The 14234-nt window shown below is 40.7% G+C and overlaps 1 protein-coding gene across 2 annotated transcripts; it reads left to right on the forward strand.

Annotated features, from left to right (window-relative positions):
• The first annotated feature begins 9 nt into the window (after nt 1-9).
• Nucleotides 10-12830, forward strand: prrt1 (proline-rich transmembrane protein 1). Of its 2 annotated transcripts, none has more exons than XM_026155970.1 (4): nt 10-457; nt 3601-3938; nt 6751-6942; nt 9828-12830. In XM_026155970.1, the coding sequence occupies exons 1-4, from the start codon at nt 439-441 to the stop codon at nt 10002-10004; spliced, it is 726 nt and encodes a 241-aa protein (XP_026011755.1). In that variant the 5' UTR covers nt 10-438; the 3' UTR covers nt 10005-12830. The 2 variants fall into 2 exon arrangements, with proteins under 2 accessions (XP_026011755.1, XP_026011756.1); XM_026155971.1 differs by lacking the exon at nt 10-457 and adding an exon at nt 1566-2259.
• The last annotated feature ends 1404 nt before the right edge of the window (nt 12831-14234 follow it).

The raw sequence follows: 14234 nt of genomic DNA on the forward strand, positions 1-14234 counted from the left end.
AATTCAGAGACTGCCTCGTTTGTTGAGCTGTAATGGGATGTTCCAGCCTGCTGCCTGTGCGCGCTGCCCGAGTCCGAGCTGTCGCTTTAAGACAGCGATAGCTTTGTGTCTCATTAATTCAATGTACAGCGACGCGTTAGCGGAGAAACATTATTAGACTGCCCTGCGCGCACAGAGAGGAGAGGAGAGGAGGGGGAGCTGAACGGAGCTGTGCGCGGTGACAGAGCCGGGTTTAAAGCAACAAAGGAAGGAGAAAAAACACCTCAAGTTGTTACTGCCGCTAAAGAAATAAAGATGAAAACATCCTGAGGATGGGCTGCACCCGTTTGGATTAAAAGTCTGCATCATCGCGCACTTGAAGGAGGATTTTCACCACCAACTGGAGTAAAGGAAAAAAAATAGATCCGATCAAAGGAGGCGGACAGAAGATCTGAAAGCATGTCGTCAGAAAAGCACGGTGAGGCGTTTTAATTGTCTGAAGCACGAAGGCAGATCCAGGGCATCGGCCTATATATATGTGTGTGTGTTTTGGTTTTTTCTAGTTTGCTGTCATCTGCGCTTTTCCCAGCTGCCCCCTTGTCAACCTCTCCATCCGCTTTTGCTTCTGCTGTGTCTACAAGATGATGCACCGCTGTGTGGGTGCAGCTTTGGTGGGGGTTGGAAAAAATAACCGCAGGGCCGTGGAGACTTTAAACTAATATCATCAGACTTTCTGTGTGTATCTGCTGAATTTATTTCTTTTACATTTAGTTTATTTTCATGTTCAGATTTTCTTCACTGAAGTGAGCTTTCACATCCTTCCTGGACTCCCTGTTCCCTATTTTTCCTCCCCTCTGTTATATATGTCTCACATCATTACGCACGGGCCTACGTACATCTCTCCTGACTATAGACAGGATGTGGGTGTCCTTTGCGCGTGCACGCCTTTAACAACCATTTATTGCTCGTGAACCCGAGCCTCTCTTCCACAGACACACACACACTTTAATCCTTCCACTTTCTAATATTTTAGAATTTGAAGCACCAGTTACTGATGTTGCTGGTGAAGTGCATCTTTCCTCTTAAAAATATTCAAATAAACAGTAAAACAAAGTAGACGATGACACCTGATCTTGCCTCAGGAGGTGTGAAGAGCATAATGTGGAGCCGGCTGTAAACGTGACCGCTGTCTTGTGCTTTAATCAGATCTGAGAGGCTATAATTAAACAATGGATGGACATCTGCTGATGCTCAGAAGACACTCATGGGAATGCAAAACCATTAAAATACAGCAGGGACGTTAATGTGTTCAGCTAAATGGATGTACAGGTATTAGTTAACTGTTCCAAGCTTCTAAGTAGCAAATGCCTCAAGAAGAGAGTATTACAGGCATTTTGCTGATGACAGACGGACTCGGTTTTAGTTCTAACTCGAGGGCAGCATCACATTCAGGTGTGCCACTGCCACAGCTCTGTGCATGCTTCTGGGTGAATCATCAAACATTTCCCACAGCTCAAAATGTCTCAGGTTGTAACTCAACAGAGAAAATCAATATTTCTGATTAGGTGTGTTTGACGGCTTCTGGTCAGTAAAATCTGCAGCTGTGGGCGCTGCAGATTGACTGCGACCTTAAAGGGACACTTTACCCCAAATCAGACATATCCTACCTCGGGCCTTAACCTGTTGTTTATTGATCTCAGCTGTTTTTAGTGTGACTTTTTATGATATCGGCACCAAACCAGCTCAGAAATGCTCACTTTACTTGGAATAAAATGCAACCAAGTGGAAGATAGATGGATGCTACAGATTCAACTGTTTTATGTCCCAGTGATCACTGAGATTAAGGCAAATTTAAACTTTGCTGGCCAAGCAAGAGTCCAGGGATGTTTCAAGATGGCTGCTGAGCTGTGAGACGTTACAGCTGATCTGAGAGAGGAAGCCATGAATGTTTAAATGCCGTCACTCTGTCACAGCCTCGCCTGGACAGGCTGACACTTTCATGCAGCTGGCTGGAGTAGTTTGGGAGTTTCCGCATGAAACTGCTCACATCAAGATTTTCTTTTTGAGTAACCTGGTCATTATTTCTGTGAAGAGGTGCTGCTGCTGGGTTTTTCCCAATATAAGCTTTTTTTTTTAGCATGTTGAGTACCACAAGGCAGTACTTTACTTCCATTATATCCAAGAGAAGAGGAGCATTTCTGCACCTGATCCCTTAAAAAACTGGACAGCACGTGCCAAAACAACTGAGATGGATGAATTTGATCTACATTTGATTTTGAGGTGAACTGTCCCTTTAATGTTTAAGCATTACAGTTTAATGGAAAGGGGAAAAAATCAATATATATTTGATTAAAAGACTATTGATCTATAATGATGGCTAGAATTGGATCAGTAGCAGACAACTTGCTTAAGACAGTGATCTATTCCTGCACAGAATTCAAACATTAAGGCAGAAAATGGAAGAGATTTAATTAAAAAGAAACATTATCATTATTTATTCAGTGAAATAACAGAAGAAAATGTGTATTTTAGCTTAAATCTGTTGTTGAAGTGATGACAAAACACTGCGCGTGATTGCATTTTGCAGAGTAATGACGAGCGATTAAATTAACTACTCGGCTTGAGTGTTCCCACAGTTTTATTTCTCTCATCTGGATGCAGGTCGTTGCGCTATTAAGATCTTTATCATAAAGAAGAAAATAATGTGACGTCTCATGTTATTTTATATGGAATTCAAGTTATAATTGCCAAAGATGCTGCGCACACACACACACACTCTGATATATTTTCTGCTCATCACGTGATGACCTTTCAAAGGTGTCTTCCTCCTCGCGCTCGCTCCTTTCCCCTCTGTCTCTTTCTGGTCCACTTCCTGCTTGTGACAGGGTTGGGGCCTCTTACGTAAAACCGGTCCCCCGAGCGCACAAGTCGTCATCCCTCATCACCCAGCTTCTCTCCCGCTCGCTGACACTGCCTCCTGCTCTTCTTCTTCATGTCTCATCAAATCCTCCCTCTTCTATTCCTCCATCCATCTCCATTCTTTTTTTTTTTTCTCCTTTTCTTCCTCCTCATGTCCCTGTCAACTTGGATTATCTCAGCCACCTCCCCGCTTCGACAACGCAACACCCTCTCAGTTGTTTTCAGTGTTAAGCAAACACAAAGGGAGCAGAGGTGTGAGCATTAAAGTGTTCAGACGTCCAGAAGCAGACAGATGCTTCGGGACGTGTTTCTCGACACCTGAAATGCCAAATTTCTGCTGCTAATAAACTTCTTTGTGAAGGATAAGCAGAGAAAAAGGCCTTTCTTCTTTTCCTTTGCCGGCAGTGAAAATGCCAATCACTGTCATCATTAGCCTGCGCAGGTTGGAAATGTCAGGCTTTGTAGCTGCTTTTTTAAGTCTTGCTGAAGAGCTGTGCTCCGTGTAATTGTTTTTTTTCTCTCCTCCTCGGCAGTGAAATAAGACATATTAGAGCCAACATGCAAACACACGTGTAGCCGTGCTCGAGTTAGATAACACGCTCTCGCTCTTACATCTGTTTCTTTTATTGTTCTTCCTCTGCCTTGTCTATTTCTGACTGCTCACCTACCTTTCCTCATCTTTCCTCCCTCTTCCACTCTCAGGGCTCGATGACTCTGGCCGTCAGACCATGCAGCCTCCTCCGTACCTGCCCGGCCCACAGGACCCCAACATGCCCCAGCACCCCAACATGCCTCCCGCGCCGGGCACCCAGCCCAACTACCCTCCTCCGCCTCCTCCTCCGGGTTCAGAGGGATACCTCCAAGAAACTCAGTTCCAGTGTGCCCCGATGGGGCCTCCGGGAGCCCCGCAGGGCTACACTGTCCAGACCCAGGCTCCGGGAGGCACCATGGCGCACCCTCCTGTGGGATACCTCCACCCGGGCTACCCGCTTCAGCTGCAGCCGTGCACAGCTTACGTTCCCGTCTACCCCATGGCATCGGTGAGTGAGACACAGCCTTGAAAGATTTCACAGCTCTGGCAGCAGGCTGCAGCAGAATTAAACCTCCACACTTCTTTCCGGCTCGTTTAAAATTGTCCATAATTCACTCCTCAGTAAGATCCACTAAATGTCATTCGATGCTTATTATGCAGGGAATCAAACATTCTTCTGTTATCTCAGGGGCTTGTCTCTATCTTCAGAGAAAATGCGCATTTTGTGAAGTAATTTGCTCATTTTCTGCTTCGTTTGTGGCACCTGCTGTTGCGTCAATTAGCTGGACATTTATTAATCAAACGATGTCTCTTTTTTCCCCACATAATCAGCAATAAATGTCCGGAAAGCTCAGTCAGAAAAAGGAAAATTACAAACCACCTGATTTGTTCCAGTGAGCATGTCTTTATTCATCAGGCTCGTGTCCCACCAGCCCACAAAGAGCCTCTCGTATGATTTTAAATATCTTTAATGATGATGAATGATCATTTTTAATGATTAATGATGCACACAGCAGTGTTTTGAATAAGCTCTTTGGTGTTGCTTTCATTTCATTAATTTTGCAGGGTCAGACAGGGACGTAAACATGCAGGCTAATTCTGCACGTTGTTGCATTATTAGGCTGAAGTAATTTGCATTGATTGTCCTTGTACTTATATAAAGGCGTAGGACATTTTTCAGGCTAGAGGACATGTGGTTTCATTTTTGTGTGCAGCTTTCCAGCAAAAACAGGCTGAGTGTGTTTGTTTGATTCTCATAACAATCGAGATATTTCTCTGAGCTTTGAGCCTGACGGGTGAAATCGGTACTTCGTAGTAAAGTGTGCTTAAAGTGAAAGATCGTCTGGAAGCCACACATAAATTATAATACATGAAAGCTGACGTGTCAGTTAATTAATATCAATGTAATCAGTTAACCCACATTACATAAATTATACTGCTTTTTTTACACTCTAATACATAACTGAGTGCGTCACTGAGGTGGAATATAAATGCTAATACAATATTCGTACATTAGAGGAGCCGTAAGTTTGAAAAATGAGTCACAGAGCAGCAGTTCAAGCCAGTAAAATTAATTGATTTGGCTGATTTTAAATCAATTCATATACAAAACAGCAACAACAAAAAAGAAAGCAAATCTTTTGTTGCTGAACGTCATTGTAAAGCTTTTTTTTAAAAATAATTTGTGCACAAATCCTTCATAAACAAGACAATTAGATTTTAAGAGAAGCTAATTTTGCATAAAGAGATCCATATTTTTTCTTTGGGCTTTGCTGCTGCTTTTGCACAGACACACGATCAGCAGGAATAACTGGCTGCGCAGGAGATGTCCTTCACAACAGACGATGCCGATGCGTAAGAGCATCTTATGACACTCAAGCTCGGATCTGGGTTGCAAAATACTGTGAAATCATTAGAGGAGCATTATTCCAAATTATCAAGACAATAATTTGCGTGCATGAAATTAAAAATGTCCCCACAAGGGACATCAGGGGCTCTGCAGAACAAAGGAAGTGCAGCACAGCTGTAAACTAACAATATAGTTGATGACTGCAGGGAGGAACTAAAACATGTACAGCACTAAATAAGTTTAAACTGAAGTTAAAGGCCAGTACTTGTAGGTGGAGGAGGGTTGAAGGACAAGTAGAGCTGCTTCTCTCTGTATTGTTCAGTTTCTACTGTTTTTCTGAGGCTCATTTTTCAAAAATAAAACATAAATTTCATAAATTTAGCATCTCTGACAGATGGGGATATTTGAGGGGTCAGAGGATGATAAATATTAAATCTTTTCCTGTTTTTCTAATTCTGCAGCAGAGTTTTACCTCTCCAGGTCTCATCTCACTGTCCTGGGAGCTTCGGAGTATTCTAATATATTAATAACAGCAATGACAGGAATGAGACCATTTGAGCAGACGACATAAATCCTTGGTTGAACTATTAAGCTTCAACATCATGTATTATAAAGACCAATCTGTACTCTTTGCCCATTCATTGTTGCTGGAGAACACAGTGGATTTTTGAACTACAGCCACACGTTCGTCCACGTTAATAGATCAAACAATTTATATTTTACCCTGAACTAACATCAAAGTTGTAAAACGAGGCCTCGGAAAGAGACTGTGAATCATCAGACATCTGAAAGTGCAGCTGTCCAGCTTCCCGTCGGTAATTTCTTAAAAGCAGCGTGGGTTTGAATGCGAGGAGAATAATATCGAGAGCAAAATCTGCACTGCAGCACAAAATCACAAAATCCTTTTCCTTTTTTTTCTTTTTTTTAAGTGTATTTCTGTCTGGCCTGCTGAGCTGATAAACATGCACAGCTCAAGCAGAGCGAATTGTGATGCGTTTCTTGCATCTAATTGAAAAAAAACCCCAAGTACTGAACATAATTTTTAATCCCGACAGGCTGAAAGCGGCACTGCACTCTGATATCTCGTCTCACAGCTAATGGTAATTACAGATATGACTGTACGGTGCAGTGCAGTCACGTTTCAGCTCCGCAGGTGGTTTAAAATAAAGCTAAAATTGTCCACTTGGCATAGAGAGCTAATGTTCAGTGCCTCCGCGCCACGATTAGGTCGCCTCCAACGTCTCGTCCAACTGTGAGAAATTCATTTAAATTAAAAATGAGACAATCAAAAATGCCCCCTCTGACACCAGCGATCCTAGCAGGCTCTGCTTCCTGCTGCCCGGCTGCTGTGCCCTTCTTCACTCACATTAGCGTGTTCCTCTGTGTTTTGGTGTGGAAAGAGCTTTGCAAGCTGCTGGACTGTTTTAAAAGCACCGCTCTCCATCTTCTCCTCCTCTCTCTCTCTGTTCAGGGTCAGCCCTACATGCCGGCTGGAGGAACTCACCCGGGGATCCCACCGGGCCAGATTCACCCCATGCAAATGCCACCGAGCATCACCCTAATGGACCGCCGACCGCCGCACGACTACCTGCCCATCGCAGTGCTCACCACCGTCTGCTGCTTCTGGCCAACAGGCATCATTGCGATCATCAAAGCAGTGCAGGTTAATGCTGCTTCATAGTCTCCTTTTCATCTGTGGCTTTCATATCGATATAATATCACCTTTACAGATGACTTTGCGATGAATTTTCACTTTAAAGCCATTTTATTTGCAGACGCATTTAAAATGATAAATGATAGAAATCCTGCAGTTTTTCTTGTCGTCCTGTAAAATAAGACAAAAACTTTCAGTGACTTAAAGCTCTTTCTTTGCACGTTAAAACAAGACTCTATAAAATCAATATTTAAGAGAATATTTTACTTCCAGTAATTTCTCAATAATTTCTAGAAACAGCCGAGCCGTGTGGTTCTCAGTAAACAGAACAGGTATCTTTCTTACATTTAAATGTTTCATATTATCATACAAATTGTAATATTTGATAAGCAGAGAAAATACAAAATGACGTTTTTAAATTATGATTTTATTGATTGAGGGATAAAAAGCTATCCAAATTTATTTACATGCCCTACAGTTTTTGAAAGTTGAGTTAAATTTTAGCTAGCCTTCCTGAAGAAGGATAAAAGATCTCAAAAAGTAACACATTATGCCACAGTCTGAAGAAACACACCTGAGAAACAAAGTCACTGACATCTATCAGTCTGGAATGGGTTACAAAGCCATTTCAAATGTTTTGGGACTCCAGTGAACCACGGTGAGAGCCACTGTATACAAATGGAGTAACAGGAGTGTCCAGCCTACCTAAATTACTCCAAAAGCAAATCGACGAATCATCCAGGAGGTCACAAAAGAACCAGAACAACATCTAAAGAGCTGCAGGCCTCACTTTTCTCAGTTAAGGTCAGAGTTCAACAGTAAGAAAGAGACTGGACAAAAATGGGAGAGTAACATGGTAGGGTGCTGGTCTGGGGCTGGGTTGCCTCTTCTGGACTCTGGGCTTGCTGTAATTGATCAAACTGCTGTCTACCAGAAAATCTTGAAAATCATCAGTTTACACCCTGAAGCTCAAGTTTACTTCGGTTATGCAGCATGAGCCAAAACAACCCAGAAAGTTCACCTCTGAATAGCTCAGAAATAAACAAAATGAAGGTTTTGGAATGGCTGAGTCAAAGTCTGGATTTAAAACGATTGACATGCTTTGGCATGACCTTAAACGGGCTGTTTGTGGTGGAAAACGCTTCGATCTGGCTGAATAAAAGCAATTTTGTGAAGAAAAGCGGGACAAGATTCCTACACAGTGATATGAAAGTCTTACCACCAAGCATCACACACACTTGATTAAAGTTCCTGCTGCCAAAACCAGGTATAGGGTGCAGGTAGGTTTAGCTAACCTTTTCCCTTAATAAATGAAATCAGAAATGTAATTTTATATTTACTCAGGGTATCTTTGTCTAATTTTCAAAGTTGTTTGATGGTCTGACACATGTAAGTGGGACAAATATGCAAAAAACTAAGTATTTAGGAAGGAGCCAAATACATTTTGTGGAATTATTTTAAGCTCTGAAAGACTACACATTTGTTGATAAGCGAACAGCTCAGTAAAGGCAACAGCAGAACTGCGTATCTATGGCTTTGACATGTGTAGGTTATTGAATGTGACAGAAACTACAGTTTTCCTCAGACCTCCACGTCAAAATGTCCAAATTTACAGCAGAACTACATCATTGTGTGAAAAATCTGTGGTACATCTACTGCGGTGGTCCTGTGGGAGGTAATTGTCAAGTAGGTGTCGATTATGCCGCTAGCTGTTTGTTGAGCTTCGCTTCACCTTATTCACGTCACTGAATTGGACCTCTGAACTGTGTTTACGGTAGTTTTAAAAATGGACTTGTACCTTTATGCGATTAATTTTAAGGACAACCAAAAAAAACCCTGGATTTCACTTTTACCGACTCGCTACTACTGAAATATGTCACTGCAGGTTTCCAAAAAATAAAACGGCAAAGGCAGTTAAGCAAAAGGGTGCCTACATCCATCTTTTATCTACAGTTTGTAGGGGATGTGTCACTTGTTGCTCTCTTGTGTATTTTCAGTAGTTTTTAGGGCAACACTGGAGCCCTTAGTCGCAGAAGAATGAGATACTTCACACTTTGTGACACTACAAATGAGAAAACTAAATTATCTCAAGCCTTGACATATATTTTGGAAAGCAACTCTTGTAAAATGGCACATATATAAAGGTTTTCAGACAAAATTATTTTATCTTTATCTTTTTAATGGGTTGTGAATTAAAAAAAAAAAAAAAAAAGCCTTCCAGCTGCATGTGACTGTCAGGAAAGATCATTCATCCCTTGACTGTTTGTGTCAAAACAGGCTGTGGCTCTTTCTTCCTGCCAAGATAGGATCTGAAATACAGAAAACGACGTGGCTATGAATTTACCGACTGCAAACCAGGAGCCAGTATTTTGTGATTCATAATCATACAAAAAAAAAAAAAAAAAAAAACAGATGGAAGATGTTACTTTGTGGATTCACTGATGTCACCTCTACATAATCTGCATCAGCAGGCGCAGTTTTTTTTTTTTTTTTTAAATGCTGTTTTTCTGTGCAGGTGGTGTAAAGTTAGAGCTCCGTCTGGTGACTTTCATACTTTTATGTTGCTCTGTTGTTTATCTAATGGCAGACTGTGCTGACCAACACGCACTCAACAGACCACATCATTACATAACTGCACCATTGTCAGTGCAATGGGACAGAATGGATTTTTTCCTCTGGGCCTGCTCAGCTGGCTGTGCGCTGAGCTGATCTGACAGGGCATGGACCCACCGGTCTGAGCTCTATATGATGTTATAGGGTGTTACTGCACATTCAGCCTGTGCTGCAGTGAAATCGATCCATTCATGCTGTTTCAGACTCTCTCCTGCTCCCACTCGTGTATCTGCTTGTTGCGTAACACATTTTCGAATTTCTCCTCCCTCCTTCTCACTTAGGTGCGTACGGCGATAGCCAGAGGGGACATGGTGACGGCGGAAATAGCCTCCCGCGAGGCGCGCAACTTCTCCTTCATCAGTCTGGCGGTTGGCATCGCCTCCATTGTGCTGTGCACCATCCTCACCGTGGTAGTCATCATAGCATCGCAGCACCACGATGACGACTGGGAGCCGTAACTCCACTATTAAGTCCTGCTGGGAAATCATGGCCTGTATTAGCTAGCTAACTCTCAATCATTATGAGGATGTAGAAGCATTAAAAAAAATGCACTCAAAACTGCTGCTGGCCCTCTGCATACAGCCACACACACACAGCTCTGACCTAACCTGCCGCCATCACACACTCACAACCAACCACAGCTGTCGTCCAAATGCAAACAGCTGTCAAACGAGGCCCAGCTTTGCTGTTATCACAGCGGCCGCTTAATATTTACACCTAGATATGAGCTGCAGGAGGGAAACAAAGCTCCTTGCATTAACAATTCATGTGATGCTGATTAATTTATACGTCCTTCACTGATGTGTTTGGATGAGAGGATAGGCCGCTGTGTGTGTGTTACATATTTTAGCAGCAAAATTGACCAAGTGGCGACCCCCACGGTTGATGAAATTTCAGATGCCTCATTTAAAAAAAAAAGGTTTATTTAGCTTATTTAAGTCTCGCTGGTGCAGATATACATGTGTTCTCTTCTTTATGCGTGCCATGTGGAAGCAGTGCTGATTTGCAGTGTAGAAGTGTCAGAGGGGATAGTCGATGTACATTTATAACATGCCAAATGCAGACTGGACTGACCAATCAGAGTATATATTTCTGTTTATGTATTATATCAACACTTATCTGTTTAAAATGATACTATATGAACTATGTGTTATTTATTTATAATCTGAAATTTATTCATTTATCCAGTATTTACCCATGCATAGACTTTGTCTGCTATAATTTGCAGTATATCGCTGTTTTATTGAATTTGTCGGACTGATTGAATTGGCCTGAATTTGATATCTTACCACTATGATATTGCACTTTGTAGTAACAGGACGAGATGATGCAGCTGCTTACATTTATAGTTTTTACAGTGCATGAATATAAATCTAAGCTAATGGGCTTTTAGTGCAAAAAAAAAAAAATGCTGCTGCTCTTGGGAACATTTCCCTGAAATAAATGTGTGCTGAAGTATTTTTCAAGATGTCAACGAAGCTACTGTCAAAACAAGAAAAGGAGACAACTTAGATGATAAGTCTTTAAATATTAGGTTTGCGAATATAGCATTTTAGAAGTGTGTTAGCCTTTTTTGTGTTGCACATCTCTTGCTATTTAATCTTTAAAACACTTTTTATGAGACTTAGTGAAAAATTAGAAGAATGAGGCAACATAATCCTGCATGTCATCCTCAGTTTGCTTCCATTTCTCTTAAATACTAAGGCTAGAAGTGTGGCTCCTTTAATTTTATCTACAGAGTTTGTTTTCATGCAATTCTGTGGCTCCACCGTTACTGTGTAAACTATAAAGTCAGGTTTCCGGGGTGGTAAAATGAATGTTTCTAGTGTGAGAGAGAGGAAAACTTAATGCCTGTGTTCTATTGTAGCACTTTCAGCTCTATCATATTACCTTAGATGAACCTATGACTCTCTCATACTCTCTTTCTCCTCTTAGGAGTTATTGGACCTATTAACATATCTCTGTTGATCCCTAGGACGACAATATTCCAAAAAAAAAAGTTTTATAAAAATATTAACACAATAGGGAAAGTTTATAATTTGATAATTACCTAACAGCTTTAATATTATTATTTATATATTGTTTAACACATTGAAAAACATTTATATTGATATTTTTAATCTGAGACAGGAATTTAACCCACAATAATTACTTATTTTACAAATCCCATGTTATTCAATCCTTTTAGGTACATTTTATTTATTCTGTTGCATGTAAAATGTAAGTAACAGGAATAAAACAATAACAATTTGAAGCTGGAACAAAAAAGAACACTAAACCTAAACAGGCTGCTAATCGCTAACACTGTCGTTGTTTTGAAACTGCTTTAACAAGTTAAGATTAAAAATGCTATGTGACTCCCAAACATGTTAGAGGAGTTGTGTTTCAGCATTTAAAATGGATCAGCATTTTAGAGAATGAAATATCTTTCCTGTAGAGAGTTTTACTACCTGTGGCCTTGAGATATTAGCTTAGCTAGCTTAGCATAAAACCTGGAAAAGAGCGGGAAACTGCTAGCTATGTCCAATTGTTTCAAAATCTGCCTTTAAGCATCTCTAAATTTATTTTTACACTTTCTTCTTGTATTATATATAGTAAATAGATGTAATGTTCTAAGTATTAAGCTTTAGAGATGCTAATAAGTGTATTTTTTATTATATTTTGGACTTAGCTAAATTAGCTCCCCCTCAGTGCTAAAATATGAGCGTCAGTATTCTCATCTCATCTTGTCTCATTCTCTGCAGGAGAGCTAAATAAATGTGTCTCCCAAAATGTCAAAGTAGTTTCTAAGCAGGAATAAAAATAAAATTTTCCTCTTAAGACTCACATTTTCTTTTTCCCAGTGCAAATACAAGCCCAGTCAGTATGGTGACACTGAATTAAAATCAATGTTAAATGAAACACAGGGCTGTTTAGTATTATAATTGCACAGAAGGCTCTGGCAGTGAGTGTGCTGACTGAATGGAGTCACTCCTAGTTTGTCTGCTGCTCGGCTGCATCTTCGTATGCAATCCTTTCTGATGGGATGAACTGCAGCTGTTGGCGCTACAGCTGGGATGTGTGTTCCTTATTTCCTTTTCATTTCTCTGTTTTGTTTTTCGGCTTGTAAATGCAGCGGGTTGCTTGTTCAAAGAGCCAAAAATTACCGTGTACATGTGGTTCTCTTGGGGTTTATTATTTTAATTATGTTCATGGCTGTGCTGCACATGCATTGGTTGTTTCTGACTTCAGTTGTTTGAGTAATGAATAAAACAATAATTTTGAGCTGTGAACAAGAAATCGACGAAGACAGCGTCTCATTCTTTGGGTCTGTTTTTCACCTCTCCATCCTCTCAGTCTCTATGGCATCTCCTCTCTCCCTCATCACTAGGATGCTATTTATAGTTGCCCCGGTTTTCTGCCTCTCTCTGTCTCTTTTTTCCTTCCTCTGTCAGAACATGGACTACAGTGTCTCTTGCTATCTTCTGTTTAATCACAGGATGTGCTGCAGGTTTTGGGCTCTGCACATTAAAATTAATAAACCTTCCTTAACTGTTTTACTGTATAAACATGTAAAATCATATCACATCGGTCACTTTCATGTTGTTTCCTGGCCATCTTTTTTTTTTGCCTCTTTGGTCCGGAATGGATGAAAAAAAGACTCATTATCAAACCCACAGTTATCGAAAACACGATTAATAATTATAAATGGATCTTTTCCCCTCTGGAACCACCACAAGGTTGATTTCACTCCCTTTCCACACCATTAAGTCTTTGGACAGTATTTTTTTGTCGTTTTGTCACCACAGTGGACGTTAAATCCTAGAATCAAGATGTGATTGAAGTGCAGACTTTCAGCTTTAGGTCAAAGGGTTTAACTGAGCTATTTTCATATGTTCAAAAGTAAATGGACAAATGACTGACAAACAGTTTAAAGGCCAGGCGAGACCTGAGTTCAAGTGACTTACAAATAAAAATATTTAGCATTAAAGCATTACTGACCAAGGTTGTTAGCATTAGGTGATCCACCCTCTCAATTCAATTCAATTCAGTTTTATTTATATAGCACCAAATCACAATAATGGTTGCCTCAAGGTGCTTTATATTGTAAGCTAAAGACAATTATGGTCACTTTAGGTTCCAAACAAGCAACAACTGTTGCTGTAAATAAAAGTAAAAGCACGAAAAAAGTGAAAGCAGTGTCTGTATGTGAGTTTTGGGGACCCCTGAGCTCTCAGTGTATATACAGTCCTGTGGTTCCCCTTAGTTGCTGTCTGAACCAGTATGCTTCTGGGTTTCCCCGACTTTACTTTCAACCTGAATAGTGCAGATCTCAAAGCAGATTTCAGCTCCTTCATTTCACTAACCTGACCGCGAGAAACCAAAAGAGTTACAGACTTGGAGAATGAGTGGGTGAAAAGGAGGGCTGTGACTGAAACGCACCATCTGCTGGCATAAAATAAAGACTTAGATGAGTTAGTGAATGGATCAGAAGTAAGCTAACATTTAAAATGAACTGAATAGAATGAACAATTTACCCAAGAAAATAAGTACATTGCATGCCCTCATCTAGTGGGGACTTATTCAATTAGTTCCTTTCTCTTGAGACCAGAAAGTAACGTAAGTCACCCAAATATTTTATCACCTCCCCTTTTGTTGTTCCTTCCCAGACTTATGCGTTCTTTCCCGTCAGTTTCTGTGTTCATGAA

The sequence above is a fragment of the Astatotilapia calliptera genome, chromosome 22, assembly GCF_900246225.1.
Source record: "Astatotilapia calliptera chromosome 22, fAstCal1.2, whole genome shotgun sequence".
In the NCBI taxonomy this organism is placed as follows: Eukaryota; Metazoa; Chordata; class Actinopteri; order Cichliformes; family Cichlidae; genus Astatotilapia; species Astatotilapia calliptera.

What these genes read in the sequence shown, in the direction of transcription:
- prrt1 (XM_026155970.1), top strand. An exon ending in CCGTCTACCCCATGGCATCG is followed by an intron (nt 3,939 to 6,750) that starts GTGAGTGAGACA and finishes CTCTCTGTTCAG; the next exon opens with GGTCAGCCCTACATGCCGGC. An exon ending in CGATCATCAAAGCAGTGCAG is followed by an intron (nt 6,943 to 9,827) that starts GTTAATGCTGCT and finishes CTTCTCACTTAG; the next exon opens with GTGCGTACGGCGATAGCCAG.